Genomic DNA, 24,155 nt, shown 5'->3' on the forward strand with positions numbered 1-24,155 from the left:
CAAGCCCACCGGAGCTTTGTCCACCAGACATACCGCGCACGCGGTAAGCTCACGCGGTAAACGCACGCGGTAAGCCCACGCGTTAAGCTCACGCGGTAAGATCTCGCGGCCAGAAGCGGTGGGTGCCCGGCATCCGGTGCATTTACCACATGTTGCCATTGCATTGCAATCATTACTCAGGCTAAATGCACGCGGATTGAACTGAAGCCACGAGATGCCACTGGAGAACAGCCAAACCTTACGAGGTCACTGCCTCCCCTCTGTCCACCCCCGCCCCCAATGCCCCACCCCCCTCCCACTACCCCCACCCCACCTGTCCCCCTTTACTTCAGCATTTGTGTTGTCCCGGTGTTGTTGGCCTCGATTGCCCTGGGCCATCCCCACCCCCTGGACATGCGCCGCATTTAGTCGATGCTGTCGCAAATCTGCTCCACCATCTTGTTGAAGTCCTCCGGCTGGTCCGCGTACACGTGGTGCCCAGCTCCGCGTATTTGCTGGGGCGAGACGGAGGCAGTCGGTGAACGCACGCGCAGGGGTGCAAGCAGGATTGGGGGGGGGGGAGCCAAAGTTAACGGTGGACTAAAGTCGTGTAAAAAACTACTTTTGTAGCCCCTGTGACAAGCTGGTTAAACAAAACCAACTTAAAATCACAGAAGCTAAGCAGGTTCGAGGACAGAGCGGGCAGCCATGAGTAACCACAGCGCATGTTGTAGGCTGCTGTCGTACCATACCCCCCACAACCGCACATCTACGCTCTCCATCGTAACCAACCACCATGCAACTAACTCCACCGCACGCACACGTGCTGTGGTTGTTACTCATGCATGCTGTTCGGTGGGACAGAGGCAGTCAGGGGGAGATTAAAAAAACTGGAAGGTGTCGCGAGGTCACCATCTCCTGGCAACAGAGCAAGTGGATTAATTTATATCTGTATGCGGATTCGTGTCACCCCGCACCCCCCTAACGTGTGTGTGTGCGCATTTTCTCCGGGTACTCAGATCTTCTTCCACATGTATAACAATAAATTAATTAATGGAGTTGGCCAACAATCCCAACATAGGACCACAGAGCTTGTGGTTTCCAATGTCTCCAAATCATTCATTCATTCTCTCTCACTCGGTCTCTCTGTGCATTGCTCCAAGTTTAACATTATCATTATTGAGTTTGGGGGTGATGGACAGAGAATGAAATGGGGTGGGGTGGGGGGAGCGGCGCTCACCACGAGGCGCGTGCGTGAGCCGGGCCGCGCCTCCACCACCTTGCCACCGGAGCTGCTGTCGATCCACGAGCGGGCGCCGTAGATGATGGCGATGGGGATGGCCGGGTCCAGGTCGCCGATGCGGTGCAGCATGGGCCGCTTGGCCCAGCCGTACGGGATCGTCATGGCCTTGAAGGCCGTCTCACCACTGCAGGTCGTACCATGCACACGCACACATGAACACATACAGATACAAGCACATACACAGAGACAAAGTTACATAAACAGACAAAGACGGTCATTGCATCTGCTGCCGTCTGGAATGCTCCTTCTGATATTATGCACGTTTAAATCTCGATTGAAAATTCCTTTCTTTAGAACTGCTTTTAGTGTTGAGTTTGTTGTCATTTCCCCATGCCTCCGATTAGCACGGTTGGCTACGTACGGTGCGAAAATTCAAAATACGTACATAAAGACAAATGCGTACAATAACAACAACCGCCATTTACCACTAAGTGGCAGTGACATCACCATGGCGCTTGTGCCAGGCTATGTGCATGTTAAGGCCACGTGAAGTGTTGAACGTCTGCTGGCAGGTCACGGGGAACACCCAAGTGCCATGGGTTGACTGAGATGACTGGCCGATGCACCACCTGTGCCCCCTACTGTGCCAACTTGCTGAGTTTTAGCCGCCCGGCGCTCTGCTCATTATTGAGGGTCGCTCCTCTGCCCTCCGTTCTTGCTGGAGGGCGACTGCCTCCAACTGTCCAGTAGTGTTTCTTAACGAGCCTTGTCCACGGAGGCTGATCTTGACACCGCTGGTACCAGTCATCGGCAAGTCCACTTAGATCCACATCCTCTTATACAACATCACTCCATCTCTTCTCTAGCCTGTGACGTACCTGTTTAGCCCCCTCTATTAAGCCAAACAAAAACTGCTTAGACATGCGGTGGCTGGGCATGCAGGCTACATGACCCAGCTAACACAGCCTTGCCTGCCGGAGAAGCTCACCGATGGGACTTAGCCCAGATCTTTCAAGGATTTGTGAGCTCCTCACACAATCCAGCTTGGTTAAACCCAAGGATGGATCGTAGGCAGGCCAGCCTAAATGTTTCTAACCGGCAAAGTTGTTCCATTAGGGGGGTCCACGTTTCTCAAACGTAGAGAAGGGAGGGTATCACCGTGACCGAGAAGACCTAAAGCTTCGTATGGAGCGACAAAGCAGGTAGTATCCACACAGCATTACGCAGCCGATGAAAAGATAATGCCGCTCGACTGATTCAGAGTAACACCTCTGCTGTCAAAACGGAGCCGGTCATAAGCACAATGCCCAAGTATGGGCAACTCTCCATTCTCTCCACAACTACCCCATGACCAATTGGTAATTGTGGGGGTGGAGTGTCTGATGGTACAAAATACCCAGGCAGGTGCTAGCAGCCTCCTACCATTGTTATTGAGCTGATCTTGCCCATGTCTTCCAATCACTCCAGACCAGGTACGAGCATCATGACCAACTCGGACGTTAAAGTCACCCAACAAGATGACTATCCCGAAGGGCCACTTTAGCCAGCACCTGTGACAAGAGGTCATAGAAGGCATCTGACTCATCGGCCTTGCCTGCATCCCTCCACGGATGTTCGTCTTCGGTGGGGGTATAAGTAACCACGACCACCACTCCTCGCCTCTGGTTGATGGGAAGGCGAGCCCAAAGTAGCCTGGGGCTTACAGCTTCCCACACTTCACCGCCACGCTCCCATGCCCTCTTCATTATTTTGTTCAGAAGAAGAGCCACTCCCAGTCTCCTGCCCCGAGTAGAGGACTGTCCACCCCTCATGATGGCAGGAGCCAGAGCCTGTCCACCAGACTTCCTGAATACCGCAAAGATGCAGGTGGTACCGGTCCAGCTCCCGATAGAGGAGTGGCAGCCTCTCCTCCCCAGTGAGCATTCGAATATTCCACGTGGCCACCCGCAGTGGCTTTTTGCTGTTTCTGGAGGAACCCTGAGGGTAGGGATTCAATCTCGTGGCTCCGCCAAATGGGGTTTGGCCAGGAGACGTCATGGACACCTGTCCCCCCAGGGCCTCCGGCACAAGCTTAGTTGGATATTTTTTCATGGTGTAGTGTTAATGAATTGAAGGTAGAGGGGTTACAAACTCCTCGCACTCGTATACACACATGTTCATACAAATACACACAAGTACACATACACAGATATCCACGTATGCAAACAGAGACACACGCACCAACGAACACATACGTAAGCACACACATGTTCATAAACACACATTGAAAAAGATAAACAACTGCCATTTGCCACTAAGTGGTGGTGACATCACCACGGCGCTTGTGCCAGGCTATGTGCACGTTAACGTCTTCATTACTAATGTTACACGTTAACATACACATAGACAGACACAGAGGCACATGCATACACACACACAACTAAGTGAAATGTTACTCTTGAGCAAAAAATGTATTTTGTAATGACGTTTTCAAATAAATTACAGCTTTTCGTGGCCTTTAACATCACCCCTACTACATAGTCGAGCGGTGGAATGCAGGCATGCAATGCCACTCATTCATTCGAGGTGAATGAGTGGCATTGGGTCAATTCCAAAAGACTCACTTTCACATCCCATGTTCATCACGCACCTAGAGCTAGCTTCTGGTCAGTCTGTTCAATAGACTAAAACTAAACTATTTTTATTTTACCAGGTGAGGCACACTGATCTATGTAGCTCTTTATCAGAAGTGACCTGACCACAAATAATAGCTCAACGAAGTGGCTTATCGTGTGTAAATAAATGCATGTTTCTAATGTGGAGAGAAAAACTGGAGGACCCGCAGAAAATTCCACGTGACCACAGGGAGAGACACGCAAACTCTACACAGGCGTCAGGATTGGAATCGAACTCAGGACCTCCTGTATACCAGGCAAGATCGCGAAACATTTAACTACCATGGCTGCAGCCGGTGCCCGGCGCTCCTGAGCGACATGCGAGTGGCCTCGGCAGGCCACTACCAGAGGCTTCTTATGTATGAATGTATGTTGAAATTCTTTCGCACCGTAAATAGCCAACCGTGCTAATCAGAGGTGCTTCACAAGTAACATATGGCCCACGGATACCAGTTGAAGAACACTCGTACATACCATAAACAAGCATGGAGACGCATTTGTGGGATTACAATGACAGGCAGAAAGAGGAACGACACGTCTTAAGAGAAAGCGTGCAGATTTATGACATCATCCAAAGTATTAGAAAACAATAAGTATTGCCTGGGCAGGATCTGTTGTGGGAAGAGATCAATGGAAGATGGTCAAGTGTGACAACGGAGAGGCGGTCGAGGAATGGAGAGCACCTGATAGTACGTCTACGAAGGAGATGGAGCCATGATGAATACAGTTTGTGTGCGGATGCCGGATGGATTGCTGCATCGCAGGACTGTGAGGGGCGGCGGCGGCTTGGGGAGGCCTTCATCCAGCAGTGGATTGGCTACGGCTGATTGATGATTATTTTGATCAGTTGGGTGCTTTACATTTCGACATGAGAAGTCACTTCGTAGAGATATTGTCGGGGTCGCTGGCCCCCGAGATCCCTCCCTCTGTACCGCTAACGGTCGGGTTAACCTCATTATTAACCTCATTACTCGCCCCCTCGCTACTAGGCGAACCGCTGTTGGGTTCTTCACCCATGGGGTGAGAGCCGTCGCTCGAGGATTCCCCTCCCCCGCGGGTCCGCGTAATAGGCATGGTTAATTACGTACGCGCACACCCACACACAGCTCTGCGCGGCACTCACTCAATACCGACCACTCACGTTAGGATCGCGCACCTGTATTATACACGTAGTGAACGTGCGCGCGCACACGCATACAGCTCCACACGCGATACCCACTCTTGCGCTGCTCCGCGCAGCGCTCGCCACCTGCTGGCCGCTTACGTTATGATCGCGCACCTGGGGTACGCCGATTACGCACGCCGCGAGCTTACGCACACACAGTACCACACGCGTTCCCACACGCTCACACTGCACGACAAGATCACGCGAGACCACGCTTCGCTATTAATGATTTATTACCTGGTACTAATGTTGAATCAGTGAGTCGACGAGGCTGGCCTATTCCCCTAAACCGGCACCTATTCCCTATTTATCGGCTATTATCTTACTTCACCTCCCCACTCCCTGTTTGGCGCCCGCGGAGGTTCGCTGCTCCCTGCGCTAACAACGTACCTCGATGCGTCTCACGGACGTCCGGGTCGCTGGCTGGAGTTGCTGCTGGTCCGCTGGCCTGGAGAGAAGAGAGCGATTTCCCCTCTGCGCCCCTCTATTTATCCTCCCTACCTCAAAGGGGATGCTGCGCTGAACAATGGGCTCGTGCACCTCGAGCCCGCGCACGGCGGTTCCGGGCGCTGTTGATATGCTAATCAGTGTGCGGCGTGCAAGGCGTAAATCCTAGTTAATCCCTTACCCTTCCTAACAATGGGGCCTGCGCGCTCAAGCGTAATTATCCCAACCCTCCAAGACTATGCGCAACAGCTCCTGCGGTCCCGCTATTCATGCTGTCCCGTCCCTCCTCTGCTTGCCCCGTCGACCCGTGGGGGTGTGTGTGGGGGGAAATGCGCCTCAACCGCGGTGGCCGAATGCCCCATGCCGCGACCACACCATATTAAGGCTGGTCGCAGCGCCGCGGTGCCACGTAGCACGGGGGAGGTCATCCAATTCCCTGATCGCCGGAAACCGTGAGAGTTAACCCCGATAAGGGTTTCTCGGATAAAAACCGGTCGGCCAGGTGACCTCCCCTCGGAGCTCTATGGGGGGGGGGGGGAAATGCGTGCGGGTGTGTTCGTGTGAGGTGAGGTGAGGGGGACGCGGGGTTGGCTCCGTTGCTTGGTGGTGGCGAGGTCGGGGATTTGGGCGCCTGCCGAACGGCTTCGTGGCGGCGGCATCACATAGCCCCCCGAGGTGCCAGTCCCCGTCCCGGGTTGACTGGAGCACCTCGCTTGGGCCGCGCCCACGAGGAAACGTTGCGGGGTCCGGGGGATCCGTCCGGATCTGGTGGCTGGCCTCGGGGCGGGTGGTTCCGTCCTCTGTAGCTCCTGCGGCGGTCTCCTCCTCCACTCCAGCGGCTCTCCCCGTCCTCCGGCACCTGTGGGCTGGGGCACAAACTCAGCAGCGGAAGGGTTTAGTGGCCGTCGTCCGCGCCATCTCCGGACTGGATTGGGGCGTCTCGGGGGTCCGGCGGGGCCCATGTAGTGTGCGAGGCCCCCCAACACGAGGGGTGCTGGTACTCCGGGATTTCGGGGCCTTCGAGTGACGGGGTTCTCTCCGGCCGGGGCCGCTTTCCACGGTTTTAAGCGGCGGACATTGACCACCGTCTCTCGACCCCTCTCCCCGCCATCAATTAGTACCGTCCAGGGGGATATCTGCCGCACCACGGTCCAGGGTCCCCGCCAGTAGGTCGTCAGTTTCCCCACCTGCCCGGCCCCGACGCGAGGAGTGTGTAGCCACACCTTAGCGCCTGTCAGGAATAAGGGGGGTTCCATGCGGGGTCGGGTGCCCTGTTCCTGCCGCCGATGCGCGGCTTCCCCTTGCGGGTATGCTCGGCCTCGGGCTTCTCGCAGGGTCTCCAACAGGTGTTCCACGGGGCGGCTTCCCTCCTCCGGCTGGGGGGAAGGGACGCCGAATAGCAGATCTGCGGGTAAACGAGACTCACGGCCGAACATCATTAAAAACGGGGTTTGTCCCGTCGACGTGTGTACGGTGGTGGCGTAGGCGAAAAGGGCGTAGGGGAGGTGTTCGTCCCAATCCCGTTGATTTGCGGCCGCCATACGTTTGAGTTTCCCCGCTAGGGTCTGATTCATGCGTTCTACCATACCATTCGCCTGGGGGTGGTACGCTGTGGTTCGGTCCTTCTGGATTCCGAATTCTCGGCACAGTGCCTGGAACAGCTCGGCCTCGAACTCGCTACCCTGGTCGGTGAGGACTCGTTCTGGGATCCCGTGCTTCAGTACGTAATGTTCCACAAATGCCCGGGCCACCACCAAGGCCGTTTTATCAGGGATGGCCACTGCCACGGGGTAGCGGGTGAAATACTCTACTGCGACCAGGATATACCGGTTGCCTCGATGGGATCGCGGGAATGGCCCCTGTAGATCGATCCCGACCAGCTGATTCGTGCGGCTGACGCGGAACGGCCTTAGGGGTACCTGGTATCGTGCCGGTTTCGGCCCGCACTGCTGACAGGCGCGGCAGCCCTGTACCCAGGCCGCCACGTCTTGTGCCAATTTGGGCCAGAGATACTGGCGACGCAGGGTCTCTCGCGTGCGTCGTTCCCCATCGTGGCCCCCGAGTGGGTGGTCATGCACCAGCCGTAGCAGCTGGGGTCGCACCTGGGCAGGAACACAGATGCACCCCGGCTGGCCGGCCTCGGTTAACTCCCGTACCACTCCGTTCTGCACACACAACCGGGCATACAAACCGCTCCAGGGTCCTGGTAGGGCGCTCTTTTCCTCCCGCAGTGCCGCCTCCACGGCCGCAAGATCCGGATCTCGCTGCTGGGTCTGTCTCAGCTGCTTGTCGTTCAGGCCCGGGAAGGCGCAGCCGACGTCCTCCTGGATCCGTCCGATCGGGTCCCGAGCCGCGGGTCCCGCGCTTGCCGGGCGGTCGACGGGATCCTCGGTGCCACCTGTGAGGGTCTCTGTGGCGCACACTGCACTCTCTCTCGCTGGGGGGGGGTCAGTGGCCGCGGCCTCTCGGGGGTCTGTTGCCTGCCGGCAGCGTCCCCCCGTGAAACAGGGGCAGGCCTCCTCCGCCCTTGTCTCGGCGTACACCGTGGGCCGCCTCGACAAGGCGTCCGCGTTTGCATGCGTCCGGCCAGCCCGATACTCGATTTGCAGGTTGTACTCCTGCAACTGCGCCAACCAACGGGCCATCTGCCCCCCGCGGCTCCTTGAATGTAAGAAGGAACTGAAGAGCATAATGGTCAGTGCGTACGCGACATCTCCTGCCGTACAAATACGGCCGGAACTGCTTACATGCGAAAATCACGGCATACAACTCTTGGCGGGTCACGCAATAGTTCAGCTCGGCCCCACTCAGGGTCCGGCTGGCGTACGCGATGACTCGTTCCGTCCCATCCTGTACCTGTGACAACACCGCACCCAGCCCGCTGCTGCAGGCATCGGTGTCCAAAATAAAATCGGTGGTAAAATTGGGGAAAGCGAGGGTGGGGGCGTGGGTGAGGTGGTCTTTGAGAGTGGTGAAGGCCGTCTGGCAGGCCCCCGTCCACTGATAGGGGTGCTTAGGGGAGGTGAGTTGGGTGAGGGGGCGTGCAATCTCGCTGAATCCCTTTACAAATCGATGATAATAGGTGGCGAGCCCCAAAAATGATCTGATCTCCGTCAGATTCCTTGGCCGTGGCCACTCCACTACGGCGCGTACCTTCTCCGGATCGGTGCGCACGCCTGCCTCGCTGACGCGATGCCCGAGGTACCCCACCTCGCGTTGTGCGATGTAACACTTACGTGGCTTGAGCTTGAGATGAGCCGCTCGCAGTCGCTGGAACACCTCTCGTAGCCTGGACCAATGCTCAGACAAAGATCTACTGAACACGATCACATCGTCCAAGTAAATCAGGCACTGTTCCCATTGCAAACCCCGCATCACCAACTCCATCAGCCGCTGGAACGTCGCGGGTGCATTGGTGAGTCCGAACGGGAGTACTCGAAACTCGAATAGTCCCATCGGGGTGGTGAATGCGGTTTTCGGCCGATCCTCCTCCGCCATCTCCACCTGCCAGTACCCGGACGCGAGATCGAGGGTGGAAAAATATCGCGCTCCGGCGAGGCTGTCAAAAGTGTCGTCGATGCGGGGTATGGGGAAGGCGTCGCCGAGCGTGACTGCGTTCAGTTTACGATAATCGACGCAAAACCGGGTTGACCCATCCTTTTTCGTTACTAGTACCACCGGGGCTGACCAGGGGCTCGCCGAGGGCTGAATTATGTTATCGCGAAGCATGTCCCCAACCGCCTCTTTGATCTGGGTGCGTTCGGGTGCGCCCACTCGGTATGCAGGGAGTTTGATGGGTCGGGCTGCACCGGTGTCAATTTGGTGCTTAACAAGGTCGGTCTGACCAACGTCCGAGTCGTGTTCGCTGAACACGTCGGCATACTCCCGCAGTAAATCGCGCAGCCGATCGGCCTCTCCCTTAGGTAAGTCCGCCCATGGTACATGTAACGCGTCGAGCAGGGGAACGACCTCGGCTCGGGGAGTCGGGCCGACTCGCCAGGCCAGGTCCTGCTCACCCTCAGGACGACCGGGGTCCTCAGCCCAGAGTGCGAACACCGAGTCGTTAGAGTGGCGTGCGTGCAGGGGGTGTACTGTGGCTATCGGGGTGCGCCTTCGCAGTATCGCTGGGGTATTGTGGGGGTTAAACATCCGCATAAACAATCGGTCCCCATCTGCGTTTACCAACGTGGCGGATCCCACAACCCCATACCGTTTTGCCAACTCCGGGTGAGGAGTTAGCATTACCTCCCCTGATGGTCGGAGCGCGGGGTCGGTGGGGGATGTTGCCACCGGCACCAGCATCTCGGTGAGCGGCCCGATGGTGACTGCCGTCGCCAGGATAGCGGCCACAGGTGCAAAGCGGAGGCGCGTTGGTTCTCGTCCCAGGAACGGTATCCGCTCGCCGTTGCTCTCCATGGTGGCGCATCGCTGGCGGGGTTGCACGTTGAGTCCCAACCGTTCTAGGAGGTCGGTGCCTGCGATACACTCGTGACACAACGCACTCGACACGTAGAACTCCTGCGTGCACACCTGGCTGCCTATGCGGACCTCTAGGGTGGCTCTCCCCAGCAGCCCCATTCCGGCTCCACTCGCAGTGTGCAGCGCGCGGTCCGGGGCCTGCAGGTGACGCACGTCGACCCCGATCGCGCTGCAGTGCGCTGCGCTCACGAGCGAGGCCACCGCCCCCGTGTCCAGCAGGATTCGGGTACGCACTCTGTTAACCTCCCCTTCCACCAGCGACGTGGCCCCCGTGATCCCCGCCACCAGCTCCCGTAGCCAGTCGCCGGGAGTCACCGTTTCCGTGGGCGTTGTTGCTGGAACCTGTGTGGAGATCACTCGCTCGCCATTATTCTCATTATCGTCTATTTGTATCGGGACCGCGTCGATTGCACCCCTAGTTGGTCCGCTCTCTAGGGGGCGTTGGAGTTTAACCCCCGCATCTGCCTAGCTCGGGTGATTTCAGGACAGTCTCTCACTAGATGCCCTCGGCGATCGCACATATAACATGCCCGAGGAGGGGGGGCGGCTCCGTAGTGGGCCCCCTGCCCACTCCCTCTCCCTCCCCCAGTACGCAGTTGTCCCAAATCGGACTCTAATTGGGACACCCTCCCGGCTAGCCCCCCTACCGTGGAACGTAGTTCACCCATCTCAGACTGGAGGGTCTTCATATTTTTATTTGCTTCCTCGCGTACCTGGGTTACCCTCTCACCTACTTGGTTTATCATATCTCCCATACCGGCCTGTAACCCAGCTACCCACCCCGGGGTTTTCTCGCTGGGTCTCTGGGGCTCCCTTGCCCGTCCCCTTCCTGCGATGGCGAGCTCCTCCTCCTCATCCGAGAGTAGGCTCGCTACGGCGCACTCTCGTCCCCTCCCTCGAGGCTGCGCGCGCTCACCCGAGAGCTTCTCGCATTTACGCGCGCGCTCGACAAGTGTGTTAAAGGAGAGGCGTGCACCGTCTATATTTGGCTGCCACCATGAGGTGCGTGCCAAATATCGCTGGACCTTCCCGGCGGCGAGGCTCTCAATTACTTTCGCCTCGTGCTCCGGGTACGCGAGCTGGGTCAACATGCGTACGTCCTCGGCGTAATCTCGCAGATCCTCGCCGGGCTGACGGCGGCGTGCCTCTAAGGCCGCCTGCGCCTCCTCCTCGTCATAGGCGCCGAAGCGCCGTTCGAGTTCGCACATTAATTTTTCCCACTGAGTTTGCGCGCTTGCGGGCAAAGCTTCCACAAAGTCAGCTGCTCGCCCATCTAAATGTATCTCTAACTGCTGCAACGCCTCCTCATCCGACCACCCATTAACCTTTTTAGCCCCCCTGATGCTGCGGGCAAACGATTTCCATAATGGAATTCCTTTGCCTGTAAATGTGCATTTGATTTTAACCTGGGTTGGGGGGCCTCTTTCCCTTGGGGGCGCGGGGGATCGTCCCGTTTCTGACACCAATATGTCGGGGTCGCTGGCCCCCGAGATCCCTCCCTCTGTACTGCTAACGGTCGGGTTAACCTCATTATTAACCTCATTACTCGCCCCCTCGCTACTAGGCGAACCGCTGTTGGGTTCTTCACCCATGGGGTGAGAGCCGTCGCTCGAGGATTCCCCTCCCCCGCGGGTCCGCGTAATAGGCATGGTTAATTACGTACGCGCACACCCACACACAGCTCTGCGCGGCACTCACTCAATACCGACCACTCACGTTAGGATCGCGCACCTGTATTATACACGTAGTGAACGTGCGCGCGCACACGCATACAGCTCCACACGCGATACCCACTCTTGCGCTGCTCCGCGCAGCGCTCGCCACCTGCTGGCCGCTTACGTTATGATCGCGCACCTGGGGTACGCCGATTACGCACGCTGCGAGCTTACGCACACACAGTACCACACGCGTTCCCACACGCTCACACTGCACGACAAGATCACGCGAGACCACGCTTCGCTATTAATGATTTATTACCTGGTACTAATGTTGAATCAGTGAGTCGACGAGGCTGGCCTATTCCCCTCAACCGGCACCTATTCCCTATTTATCGGCTATTATCTTACTTCACCTCCCCACTCCCTGTTTGGCGCCCGCGGAGGTTCGCTGCTCCCTGCGCTAACAACGTACCTCGATGCGTCTCACGGACGTCCGGGTCGCTGGCTGGAGCTGCTGCTGGTCCGCTGGCCTGGAGAGAAGAGAGCGATTTCCCCTCTGCGCCCCTCTATTTATCCTCCCTACCTCAAAGGGGATGCTGCGCTGAACAATGGGCTCGTGCACCTCGAGCCCGCGCACGGCGGTTCCGGGCGCTGTTGATATGCTAATCAGTGTGCGGCGTGCAAGGCGTAAATCCTAGTTAATCCCTTACCCTTCCTAACAATGGGGCCTGCGCGCTCAAGCGTAATTATTCCAACCCTCCATGACTATGCGCAACAGCTCCTGCGGTCCCGCTATTCATGCTGTCCCGTCCCTCCTCTGCTTGCCCCGTCGACCCGTGGGGGTGTGTGTGGGGGGAAATGCGCCTCAACCGCGGTGGCCGAATGCCCCATGCCGCGACCACACCATATTAAGGCTGGTCGCAGCGCCGCGGTGCCACGTAGCACGGGGGAGGTCATCCAATTCCCTGATCGCCGGAAACCGTGAGAGTTAACCCCGATAAGGGTTTCTCGGATAAAAACCGGTCGGCCAGGTGACCTCCCCTCGGAGCTCTATGGGGGGGGGGGGGAAATGCGTGCGGGTGTGTTCGTGTGAGGTGAGGTGAGGGGGACGCGGGGTTGGCTCCGTTGCTTGGTGGTGGCGAGGTCGGGGATTTGGGCGCCTGCCGAACGGCTTCGTGGCGGCGGCATCACAATATCATTTGTGGCCAGGTCGTTTCTGAAAAATAAGCTAATAGCTCAGTGGGCTTTACTTGATAAAATTAAATATTTTAGTTTTCAAACTTGATTTGAAGTTTTCGTGACTGCAGGAATCCATACTCTTTGGTTCTTTTGGTAAAGTCACGTAGGCAGAAAAATATAAAATAAATCACGACGTTTCGACAACGATTGCTTGTGTTGCAATCGAAACGTCGTGATTTATTATTTATTTTTTCTACCTACGTGACTTTACCGAAAGAACCAAAAAGTATGATAATTGTTTTTTTACCCTTCTATCTGGCAACAAAACTGACACCTTTTTACAAGGAGTCATGTTTGCATAGACCGCAATACCTGCAGTCATAATACAAACCAAAGAACATAACTCTGATAATGTGCACCGTCCTTGAAGTTGATTGGTCCACACCCGAGACAGCTTTTCTTAGAGCCTAGTCTCACATGGATTGGACCAGATGATGCCAAAAGGCGCACAACTCAAAGACAATGCACCATCAGAGTATGAGAGCTCGGGGCAAGCATCTACACTATGGGAACCTCATTTGCCAGTAAAAATATGATAATTGTTTTTTTACTCTTCTATCTGGCAACAAAACTGACACCTTTTTACAAGGAGTCATGTTTGCATAGACCGCAATACCTGCAGTCATAATACAAACCAAAGAACATAACTCTGATAATGTGCACTGTCCTTGAAGTTGTGAGACTAGGCTCTAAGGAAAGCTGTCTCGGGTGTGGACCAATCAACTTCAAGGACAGTGCACATTATCAGAGTTATGTTCTTTGGTTTGTATTATGACTGCAGGTATTGCGGTCTATGCAAACATGACTCCTTGTAAAAAGGTGTCAGTTTTGTTGCCAGATAGAAGGGTAAAAAAAACAATTATCATATATTTACTGGCAAATGAGGTTCCCATAGAACCAAAAAATATTTTAGTTTTCGTTTTATTTATAGTGATTTGCTTACCTTTCCTATACTTTACACTCCTGCTTTTGTATCGATTGTTGTTGTAACTTTCTCACCCCGTGCCCCTACACTGGACACCTGTGAAAAAGAGCTTCATAGCTCATCAGAGTTCTCCAGTGCATATAAATATAAAAATTCTGATGACGATGATAACGACGACGATGAAATGTACGGTGAGGCACAGGCAGTGGCAGTGACGCGGGGCGAGAGCTGCATGCCCGTGTGTACCTGGGCGTCTGCGCGTTGCAGTGGTAGATGTACTCGCAGATGGTGTCGTCGTCAAAGAGGTTGGAAAACTTGCGCTTGAAGTCCGGCCGGAAGCGCTGCACCATGCCGGGCCCTGCTGGAACCCAACGGGAACGCTCAGCATAAGGTTTCGCGCTCGAGCGGGGCGGTGACGTACAACTGCCGCTAACGTGGTCTCTCCGTCAAGGGGCGCCTGGGATAAGTGGATCGCTTGTGAGAGATTAAAATTTACCTTGCCTGGTATAAAGGAGGTCGTGAGTTCGGACCCCATTCCCGACGCCAGTTGTATATTTTGAATTTGTGTCTCTCTTCCCGTGGTCGCATGGATTTTTTCTCTGGGTCTTCCACATTTAGAATCAACATGCGTTTAAGAGTATTTGGCTGCTATAAATGACAATGTGATGATAAATAACTTCGTTGACCTATCATTTGTGGCAGCCAGGTCGCTTCTGAAAAAGAGCTACATAGCTCAGTGGGCCTTACCTAAGATAAAAAAAAATAGTTTTAGTTTATTTTTCTTTCTAGATTTGAAGCTTTCATGACTGCAATGATTCATATTCGGTAAAGTCACGTAGGTAAAAATAAATTATAAAAAGAATAGAAATAATAATAGAAATAAAATTATAAATCACGACGTTTCGGAGGCAACACAAGTTTCCGTCATCAGGTGGGACCGTCACAGCTAAATTATTTAGTTTCTTTTGCCCATCCCCACCTCGCGGGACCCGCCGAGTGAGACTGACCCCATGGCCCGGCGGCGCGTAGGCCGGCCAGCGGGTTGAAGGGGCTCAGCACAAAGCCGATGGCCTTGACCCACATTGGCACGGGCCGCTCCTGGTCCGGGTTAAGGGGCCGCTCGGGGAAGCCCCACGGGTCCACCAGGATCAGCTGCTTCACCCTGCAATGCACGCGCTTTAAACATTTTTTACAAATATTTCACCAGGTGAGCTATGTAACTCTTTTTCAGAAGCGACCTGGCCACAAACGACAGCTCAACTTAGTGGCTTATCATGTGGACATTTATAGCAGACAAACATTTTTAAACGCATGTTTCTAAATGTGGAGGGAAAAGCCTGATAAAACCGGTGAAAAATCCACACAACTACAAGAAGAACATGCAAACTCCAAATAAACAGGTGTCAGTGATGGGATCGAACCCACGACCTTGTGTACACCAGGCGAGGTAGTCAACATCTCGCCACCGTGGCCGCAGCCATTGCCCGATGATCCAAACAATGACCTTTGACCCAATCGGTGCACTTCTGCTGCACGCCGTGTGACTACACGAAGCCATACAGGCTGGAGTACGGCGGTTGTCAGCCGGCAGAGCGGGGGGGGGGATGCGTAGGCTGTGGCATGGGTACTGTGCAGCAGGTGAATATATGATTGTGCACGTGGAACATCAACACCACATTCCGGCAAAAAAAACCCACACTAATACACGTGAAGCGAAGATTAGTTTTAAATCTGTTTTGCTGCATAATGGAAATGTTTTTTCCATCAATTCCAGTTGGTCATGCATTCCATATGAAGGAAACCTATGACAACATGAAACAACTTTTGAGGTGCATAAACTATGACCAACATCAGTGGCAGCTTTGTGGCCATTTGAAGGTTGTTACTCTCTTTCTTGGTCTGAAAACTGGATACACAAAGTACTGCTGTTTTATCTGCGAATGGGATAGTCGTGCGATAAATTCCCACTATATCAATGTAAATTGGGCACTCTGACAGTCATTGGAGCCTGGGAGGAAAAGTATTCAGCATCCACCACTTGTTGAATCAAGGAAGATGTTGTTATCACCCTCACACATCAAGCTGGGTCTGATGAAGAACTTTGTCAAAGCCATGGACAAAACACAAGCAGCTTTCAAGTACCTCCGTGGAAAATTTCCAAGGTTAAGTGAAGCTAAGATGAAGTATGGTGTCTTTGTCATGAACTTCTTCGAGATGATGCATTTGACAGTGCACTGCGTGGCAAGGAAAAGACGGCATGGAAAGCCTTCCAGTTAGTGGCAACACATTTTATCGGAAACAATAAGACAGACAACTAGAGAGCATTGGTGGAAAACCTCCTCAAGGCATACAAAAGCTTTAGTTGCAACATGTCACTAAAGATACATTTTTGCACTCTCATCCAGATTTTTCTCACTGAACTGCGGAGCAGTGAGCGACAAGCATGGCGAGCGATTTCACCAGGACATTGCAACGATGGAGAAACGCTATCAGGGCAAATGGAGCCCATCAATGCTTGCAGACTATTGCTGGACAGTGCCAAGATATGCTCCATTTAATGAATACAAGAGACAAGCCAAGTAGACACTGAATAAGGACTAAATAAACTACGTAATTATATATCCATAATAGTTTTTTTGCCTTTTGTTTCATCATACATTTTATTTATATAACCCTTTTGCTGATTTTTTAAGTGTTACATGAACAGGACAGGTGACATGTTATCATGTAAAGCAACCATAAATACATGAAAAGACCTAGGTTTACAATTTATAAGTAAAACTCTATCTACACAATATACCTAGACGTTAAATGTAAAAACTTTAATATATTGGGAACAGTAGCCAATCAGTTGTTTTAATTGTCATATTTGAATTTAGCATATCAAAATCCATAATAAACAGCACATTTCATCTCTAAAGCAGACGACGTCTAAAAAATTGTAGACCAGTGTAATAGGTACTGCATATTCTCAGAATAACATTCATAGTGATGTCATCACGGTGATGACATTCCCACTGCTCGATATAAGACCGAATACAGGAAGACTTCTTCAGAATTCTGGCTAATCGCCTGATGAGGCTGGTTGTAATCACCAGCGAAACGTCGTACTCCAATTGTAAATGTTATGGGTTTATTAGTAATGTTGTGGGTTTACTAGTAACTAATTGGCACGTTTTGTTGATGTGACAGACCTTACTTATTGGCCGTGTCAGGTGGTGGTGGTGGCGGGTTCAACGACACAATAATGTTTATGTGATCTAGAACCCCAGTGTAGCCGATGAACAGACTGTTGGGGCAAGTGCTGTTGGCGAGCAGCACCTATGATGCCTCACTTGATACAGCAAATCTGGCTGTGACGCTCCCACCTGATGACGGAGACTTGTGTTGCCTCCGAAACGTCGTGATTTTTATTATTTTATTTTTATTAATTTTTATTTCAATTTTTTACCTACGTGACTTTACCAATAAAACTAAGAGTATGAATCCTTGCAGTCACGAAAGCTTCAAATCTAGAATTAGCACCCATGAAGGCCGGAACTGTGGCACACGAGGGTGGTGGGGTAGTCTGCACCACGCCCGACTGCCTTTGGCTCCGATTCAGATAATCGTCAATGGTGTTGGGCGTGAATCGAACTCGGGTGGTCGGGTTCGCTGCACTGCCGCTTCTCACTCGCAGACAAACAAGACACACGCTTCGGATCGTTGTCGGTAAGTACGGTGTCTATTCAAGTATTTATACTCCTAATTATGGTTTTTTTTTACATGTGTAGGGGTGTTAGAGAGAGAGCCCGTTATGCATGGCAGCTTATGGCAAACAAACACAGTGGGCGGGGCTACGTGAGTGCACGGGGAGGTGCTCTCTACGACGTCCGCGCCAGGCACCCTGGGGGGGGCTGATTCGGAGTTATGATCCCCCGGGGCCCCACCCCTCAGCGGGGGGTTGGGTATAAAAGGGGATGTGTCGGAGGGCTCGGGGAGAGAGGTTAAGCTAACCAGTGAAGACTGAAGACGTCTTAGCTAGAGCCCTGGACTCCCCTGGTTCGCCGTCCTTATCAGGGCCGAACAGGACCGAGCCAGCGGCGTGGTCCCGAGAACCAGAGCCGGTGCTCTTGTCAGAGCTGGTCTGGGACTCAGGGTACCGGGCCCGACTTACCAGTGTCGGGCCAGATAGCCTCCCCTAGCCCGTTAGTGGAGGACTAGGAGGCAGGCTAGGAGTAGCTAGCGCGTGTATCCCCAGCTAGCCGGGTGAGGGGGCCGATACCCCCTCTAGTGTTGTATGCCACAACCGTGCTGTGTGAAATAAACCCGTGTGCCTCCAACTCCGGCGTCCAAGAGTCGTGAACTCTACTACACATGTGCAGTGACATCGCGGGATGTCACTGTACAGTGCCAGCCCTAGAGAGGCACGGCGTGCGATGTAACGACATCGCGGACACCACGAGGGTGTGGGTGCAGTACCGGACCTAGAGGGGCCCGGTGAGCGCTGATTGATAGCGCTGGATGGCACCACGCTTGGCGTGCAGTGCCAGCCCTACAGGACAGGGTGTGGGAGTGCCGGCCAAAGGATGAGGTTACTAAAGGCCATATCACTCTGGTTGACCCGAGAGGACACGTGACCAGTTAAGTCTACAAAGGGGGCCCCAAGTGGGGCTATGGGTGGTCACGTGATTGGGATACAGATCCTTCCCGAGGATTCTGGAAGGTGGTCGTGGCCAAGGGCGGAGCCAGACACACCGCAGAGAATATAAGCCGGGTCCCGAGAGGGACCAGGCTTGTTGTTGTTCATCCTGGAAGAAACCTTCGTCTACGTTGTCCGTTCAACAAGTCTCCAACACGTGGACCTGGACCCAAGCTGTTGGTCTCGGTCCGTAGTAGCAGTTACGTTGTAATTAGTGTAGTTAGCCTGGTGGCCACCACCATAGGTTGTTATTCTGTTAAGGGGAAAGTTACCCCGTGTGTTGGAGTTGAATAAATGTGTTGCCTCCAAGTCTACTTCTGTGACTCAGTTGAACTCACTACACATGTGTATTTAAGTTTAGTTTTTTGTTTATTCTACATACATTACAGTGCTTATTTCAATTGTGATGTTGTCTGTGTTTGGTTTCCGTGTGCCAAACCACTTTCCGAGAACGTAACCCCCCGCGATAGTCAGCCTTTTGTATGCGGATGGCGGTGTCGCATTAGATTCACGGTAACGCAATGCGTCACCTGGCCACACAAAGACAAAGATCCCCCGTGTAGCCTTTAACAGACTGAAGGGGCAAGTGCTGTTAGCGAGTAGCCACCTATGAAGGCCGCCACGGCACACAAGAGGGGGTGGGTGGCCTGCAACCACGTCCGGCCGCCTTTGTCTCCCCAGTGGCGATGTTTACACCACTGCACTAGGTACTCATTTGAGGCTGAGTCGACAATGGGGAGGCCCAGGATCGGTTCAGATAATTGTCACTGGTGTTGGTCGTGAGCGGGAATGGAATCCGGGTCGCCAGGTTTGTAGCGTAGCGCGCTCACCGCTACACTACCGCTCCCCACCTGGCCACACATACACACACGTTGACTGGCAAGCGACACACCCGACACTGTTGTTGGGTCGGAAGCTCCCACTCCGTGTGTGTGTCTCGGGAGGGATTATTCATTTACATGGGGGAGATATGGGGTGGCGGTGATGGGACTTTGGCCATTGGGGAATAGATTTGTGTTTATTTTTAGTGATTTGCTTAACTTTCCTATTCAGTACTCTGCACTCATGCCATGTTTTTTTATTGTTTGTTGTAACTTTCTCATTGGACATGTTGTACAAAAGAGCTTTTGTATAGGCCATCGGATTCTTACAGTATCAATAAAGATTCTGATGAGATGATAACATCATTGTGGGGTTGGGGTGAAGGGGGTGGAGTAGGGCAGTCGATAGATCATGGCTGCCGATAAGATTCGTTTTCGTGACCTGGTATGGGTTTTTTAAATAAATATAAAAATAGTATAAACAATGGCATCTGTACAAGTGAGTTCATTCTGTATATTCGTGGTGGAAATCCCCGTGGGGGATAACGCTCAGTTGCTATAGTAGTAGTAATAATAACGCACTTGCTGGCGAGGTGTGGCCGCTGGTTTGGTGGTGGTGGTTGTTGTGACGATGGCAGTGTTGGCTGAGTGACCCAAGCTGGGGCAGTAACAATGTGGGCTTGGGTTTGGCACAGTCCACAGATTAAGAGCCATACGCAGGTGAGGACTCTTGCAAAGGACGCACGCCGGTGACACTGCCAAGGTGGTTTCATTGTTTTGTTTGTTTTGGTCAATCCACTGCTGGATGAGGGGCCCTCTTCCCCCACCCCACACCGCGCCTTGCAGGCCGTGGGTGATGGTTGGCCGTGACCTGGCCGCTGGTTGGCCACGTTGGGGTGGCGGAAATCGTCGCTGACCGCAGCGCCAGTCGGCGTCTTTCGCCCACCCGATCGCCCTGCCAGGCCTCAAGCCCCTCGCCGCGTAGCTCCTCGCGAGACGCGTTGTTGTACTGTACTCGTGTGTGCCCCCCTTCAACCCCCCCCTTCACCAACCCGCCGCACTCGTGACCGGTCTGGTGAAGTATGGTCAAAACAAGGCTCATCTGTGGGTGCAAAGTAAGAGTCTAAATCAGGGGCGGTTTCTTCATTAGGGCGATTGGGCGACGCACCACCAATGTCATTCAACCACAGAGTCACGCTAGCCGTCACTGTGCCTCTGGATATAGTCCAATCAGCGTCATGTCACGTTCTGTGGAGTACCGCCTCTTTTTGGGCGATTTCACTCCGGCTGAGAATCGCCCCGAGTGGCCCCATAGACTTACATTCAAAGATGTTTTTTTTCGAAAGGCGGGCGCTCCAATGCATTCTCTATGGCTTCCGGGAGGGCTCGCCCTAACGTGCTTACGTCATCATACGTAAGCACGTTTCATCCAACAATATAATTTGTCGCCACCTAGTGGAATCTTTAATAAAAGATACTTGAGTGGATTGTATTAATAGTGAGTATAGAAACAAACAAGATGTATTGTAAGAGTCACTTTATTTTTCATTAATATTAAAGAAGTGAAGTTGCCTTTACATGTTTAAGCTGTTAATTTATCCATTGCATGGGTGGACCTTATCCTTATCAATCATCCAGACACTTGCCCCCCCTGAGAGATTTTGCAGGAGCCGCCACTGGTCTAAATGCAGCGTGGGACAAGGGGGGAGTGATTTCACTGCGCGTGTCCATGATACTGTCATTGATGACGATGGCGAGATGTTGACTACCTCGCCTGGTGTGCAGGAGGTCGTGGGTTCAATCCCGACCCTGACGCCTGCTGCTGCTGTATATGTGTATTTGGAGTTTGCGGTGTCTCTCTCTCATCATCATCACGGTGGCTATGAGATGTTGACTACCTCGCCTGGTGTGCAGGAGGTCGTGGGTTCGATCCCGACCCTGACTCCTGCTGCTGTGTATTTGGAGTTTGCGGTGTCTCTCTCTCTCCCTGTGGTCGCGTGGATTTTTCTCCACATTTAGAATCAACTTGCGTTTGGAGTTTGTGGCTGCTCTAAATCTCTACATTACAAGCCGACAATTCGTCGAAGCATCCTTCGAGGTCAGGTCGCTTCTGAATCGTCTACAGCTCAGTGGGCTATGCCCGGGCAAAATAAAACATTTAGTTAACCACTGTACACATTTCTGCACAGGGCACTGCACACACGTGTACTGTATCAACTACCGACCTTGGGGAGCTGCTGCTATACAATGTGCAGTTCTTGTTTAAAAAAAAAAACATTCCTCCTGGGTCGATACAATTGGTACCACTTTGTGGGGAAGTCAACGATGCTTGTCCTATACGTGGCCTCGTTCCCGCCGCAGGACCGTGGAATGTCCACCACTGGCTCAGGGAAGCCCTGAGCCCTGGCTCAGGGAAGGCCTGAGCCAGTGGTAAACGGGAGGAGATCGTTTGGGAAGAGCGTCACTTTCCCCCCTTTTCGTCATTGCTCGCGACTTGCCGCCCACGCTCGCAGTTGCCCGCCAGTGACGTGCGGCGTTTGCTGCGGAAGGGAAGTTCCCCGGTGGCGGTGACCGAAAGTGACCGAAAGCGAGGGGGGAGGGAGGAAGGAGGCAGCTTCGGTGCCGTCTGCCATGGGACTAAATATAACACAACTTTTGTTCCTGGGTACGAATTGCTACTTTTTTTAATTGCATTATGCCTAAGAAGCTATAGGCAATGGCTATTATTTCACACAAACTTTGCTTTTGTGACACTACCCAGGAACAACATTGTTTTGTTACACTGTAATCAAAGAAAGCCCCTTCGAGACGCGCACTGAAGGGTACAGCGCTGCGCTGTTGACGTGTGTCATTCAAAATCAGTCGTCGTCAGCAGCCGTGATCTATCCACTGCTGGATGGTCTTACCCCGCGATGCAACCAGCTACCTCGCTCGCGAGCTGCGCTCACCGCTGCTCCGTCTCCGCTGGGGACGTCCCTCGGGACGCGCTCCGCCTTTGGCTGCCGCTCCGTTCTTAGTCTCGACCACCGGGCCACCGTCAACTCCGAGCCGCGTCATGCCCAATCAGCACGATCAGCATGGTGATTCTGAGCATGATTACTGATCATGATAACCGTGATCACTCATGATTCTGAGCATGATTACTGATCATGATAACCATTATTATTGATGATGATTCTGACCATGATTACTGATTATTCTGACCATGATTACTGATCATGATAACCATGGTTACTAATAATTCTGACCATAATTACTGACGATGATAACCATGATTACTGATGATTCTGAGCATGGTTACATGCTGACGATGAGAGTGATGATGCCCATGACATGACGTTGACAATGATGATAACCATGGATGTAAATGATGACTGTGATGTTAATGATGATGACCGTGACAATCGGCATGCAGTATCCACGTGTGCTTGGTCCTCTGTGGCGTAGTGGACAACAACAATAATTTACATTTGTAAGGCGCATTTCATCCGTGGATGCCAATGCGACCACCGCCTCCCACCCTAAATATCCCGGGTTCAAGTCCCGCATCAGACGCAATCGGAAGGGTGCGAGTTCAAATCCAGGTTGGGGTGGCGGGGGGTTGACTCAGCCCACAATCGTTTTGGGGTCAATAACATTCCTACCACTTTGTGGGGAAAGCCATCAGCGGTTGTCTTATGACTATACTCACCCCCGGCACAGGAATGTGGAATTGCAATCACTGGTTATACATGTGACATGAGCACCACTCCTCGATGACGAATTCGCCATTCGTCACTTTGAATTCGCACCTGGGCGAGACAATCCGAGATTCGCTATATACCTTTTGCAAGGGCAGACACAACTGGCCAAACACACACGCCACCACAGCAAAGCTGCCGCTGCTCCTCCGTGCGGTTCACGAGACCCCTCAACAATCACCCCCCTCCCCCCCAGGCAAAGAGAAACCCGACGGACACGTGACCGATGTGCCGTAGACTCCTCAGTTGATGAGGAATCGCAGCGACTCCCAGAAGTGACCACGACGACTTGGCCGAGAGCCACGGCTTGAGAGGGCAGGAGGAGGGGGGAGGGCAGGGGGAGGCGGGCAGGGGGAGGGAGAGGGGGAGGGAGGAGGGCAGGGGGAGGGAGAAGGAGGAGGGCAGGGGAGGGGGAGGGCAGGGGGAGGGAGGAGGGCAGAGGGAGGGAGAGGGGGAGGGAGGAGGGCAGGGGGAGGGGGGAGGAGGGCAGGGGGAGGGAGAGGGGGAGGGAGGAGGGCAGGGGGAGGGAGGAGGGCAGGGGGAGGGGGGAGGGCAGGGGGAGGGAGGAGGGCAGGGGGAGGGCAAGGGGAGGGGGGAGGGCAGGGGGAGGGCAGGGGGAGGCGGGCAGGGGGAGGGAGAGGGGGAGGGAGGAGGGCAGGGGGAGGGGGGAGGCGGGCAGGGGGAGGGAGAGGGGGAGGGAGGAGGGCAGGGGGAGGGGGGAGGGCAGGGGGGAGGGCAGGGGGAGGGGGGAGGAGGGCAGGGGGAGGGAGAGGGGGAGGGAGGAGGGCAGTGGGAGGGAGGAGGGCAGGGAAAGGGGGTAGGGCAGGGGGAGGGGGGAGGCGGGCAGGGGGAGGGAGAGGGGGAGGGCAGGGGGAGGGGGGAGGGCAGGGGGAGGGGGGAGGGCAAGGGGAGGAGGGCAGGGGGAGGGGCAGCGGGAGAGGGGAGGGCAGGGGTAGGGGGGAGGGCAGGGGGGAGGCGGGCAGGGGGAGGGAGAGGGGGAGGGAGGAGGGCAGGGGGAGGGGGGAGGGCAGGGGGAGGGCAGGGGGAGGGGGGAGGGCAGGGGGGAGGGCAGGGGGAGGAGGGCAGGGGGAGGGGGGAGGGAAGGGGGAGGGAGAGGGCAGGGG

At 54.1% G+C, this 24,155-nt stretch overlaps 1 protein-coding gene across 1 annotated transcript; it reads right to left on the minus strand.

Moving 5' to 3' along the window:
• Nucleotides 1–322: 322 nt before the first annotated feature.
• On the minus strand, nucleotides 323–22,348 carry LOC133355888 (1-acylglycerol-3-phosphate O-acyltransferase ABHD5-like). Its single transcript, XM_061573303.1, has 5 exons — nucleotides 22,218–22,348; nucleotides 14,797–14,951; nucleotides 14,036–14,147; nucleotides 1,220–1,406; nucleotides 323–494 (listed from the first exon to the last, which is right to left on the minus strand). Exons 1-5 carry the CDS (start codon nucleotides 22,346–22,348, stop codon nucleotides 405–407), a joined length of 675 nt encoding a protein of 224 aa, XP_061429287.1. The 3' UTR covers nucleotides 323–404.
• Between the last annotated feature and the right edge of the window lie 1,807 nt (nucleotides 22,349–24,155).

The sequence above is a fragment of the Lethenteron reissneri genome, chromosome 52, assembly GCF_015708825.2.
Source record: "Lethenteron reissneri isolate LAM-NWPU_2019-01 chromosome 52, ASM1570882v1, whole genome shotgun sequence".
NCBI lineage: Eukaryota > Metazoa > Chordata > Hyperoartia > Petromyzontiformes > Petromyzontidae > Lethenteron > Lethenteron reissneri.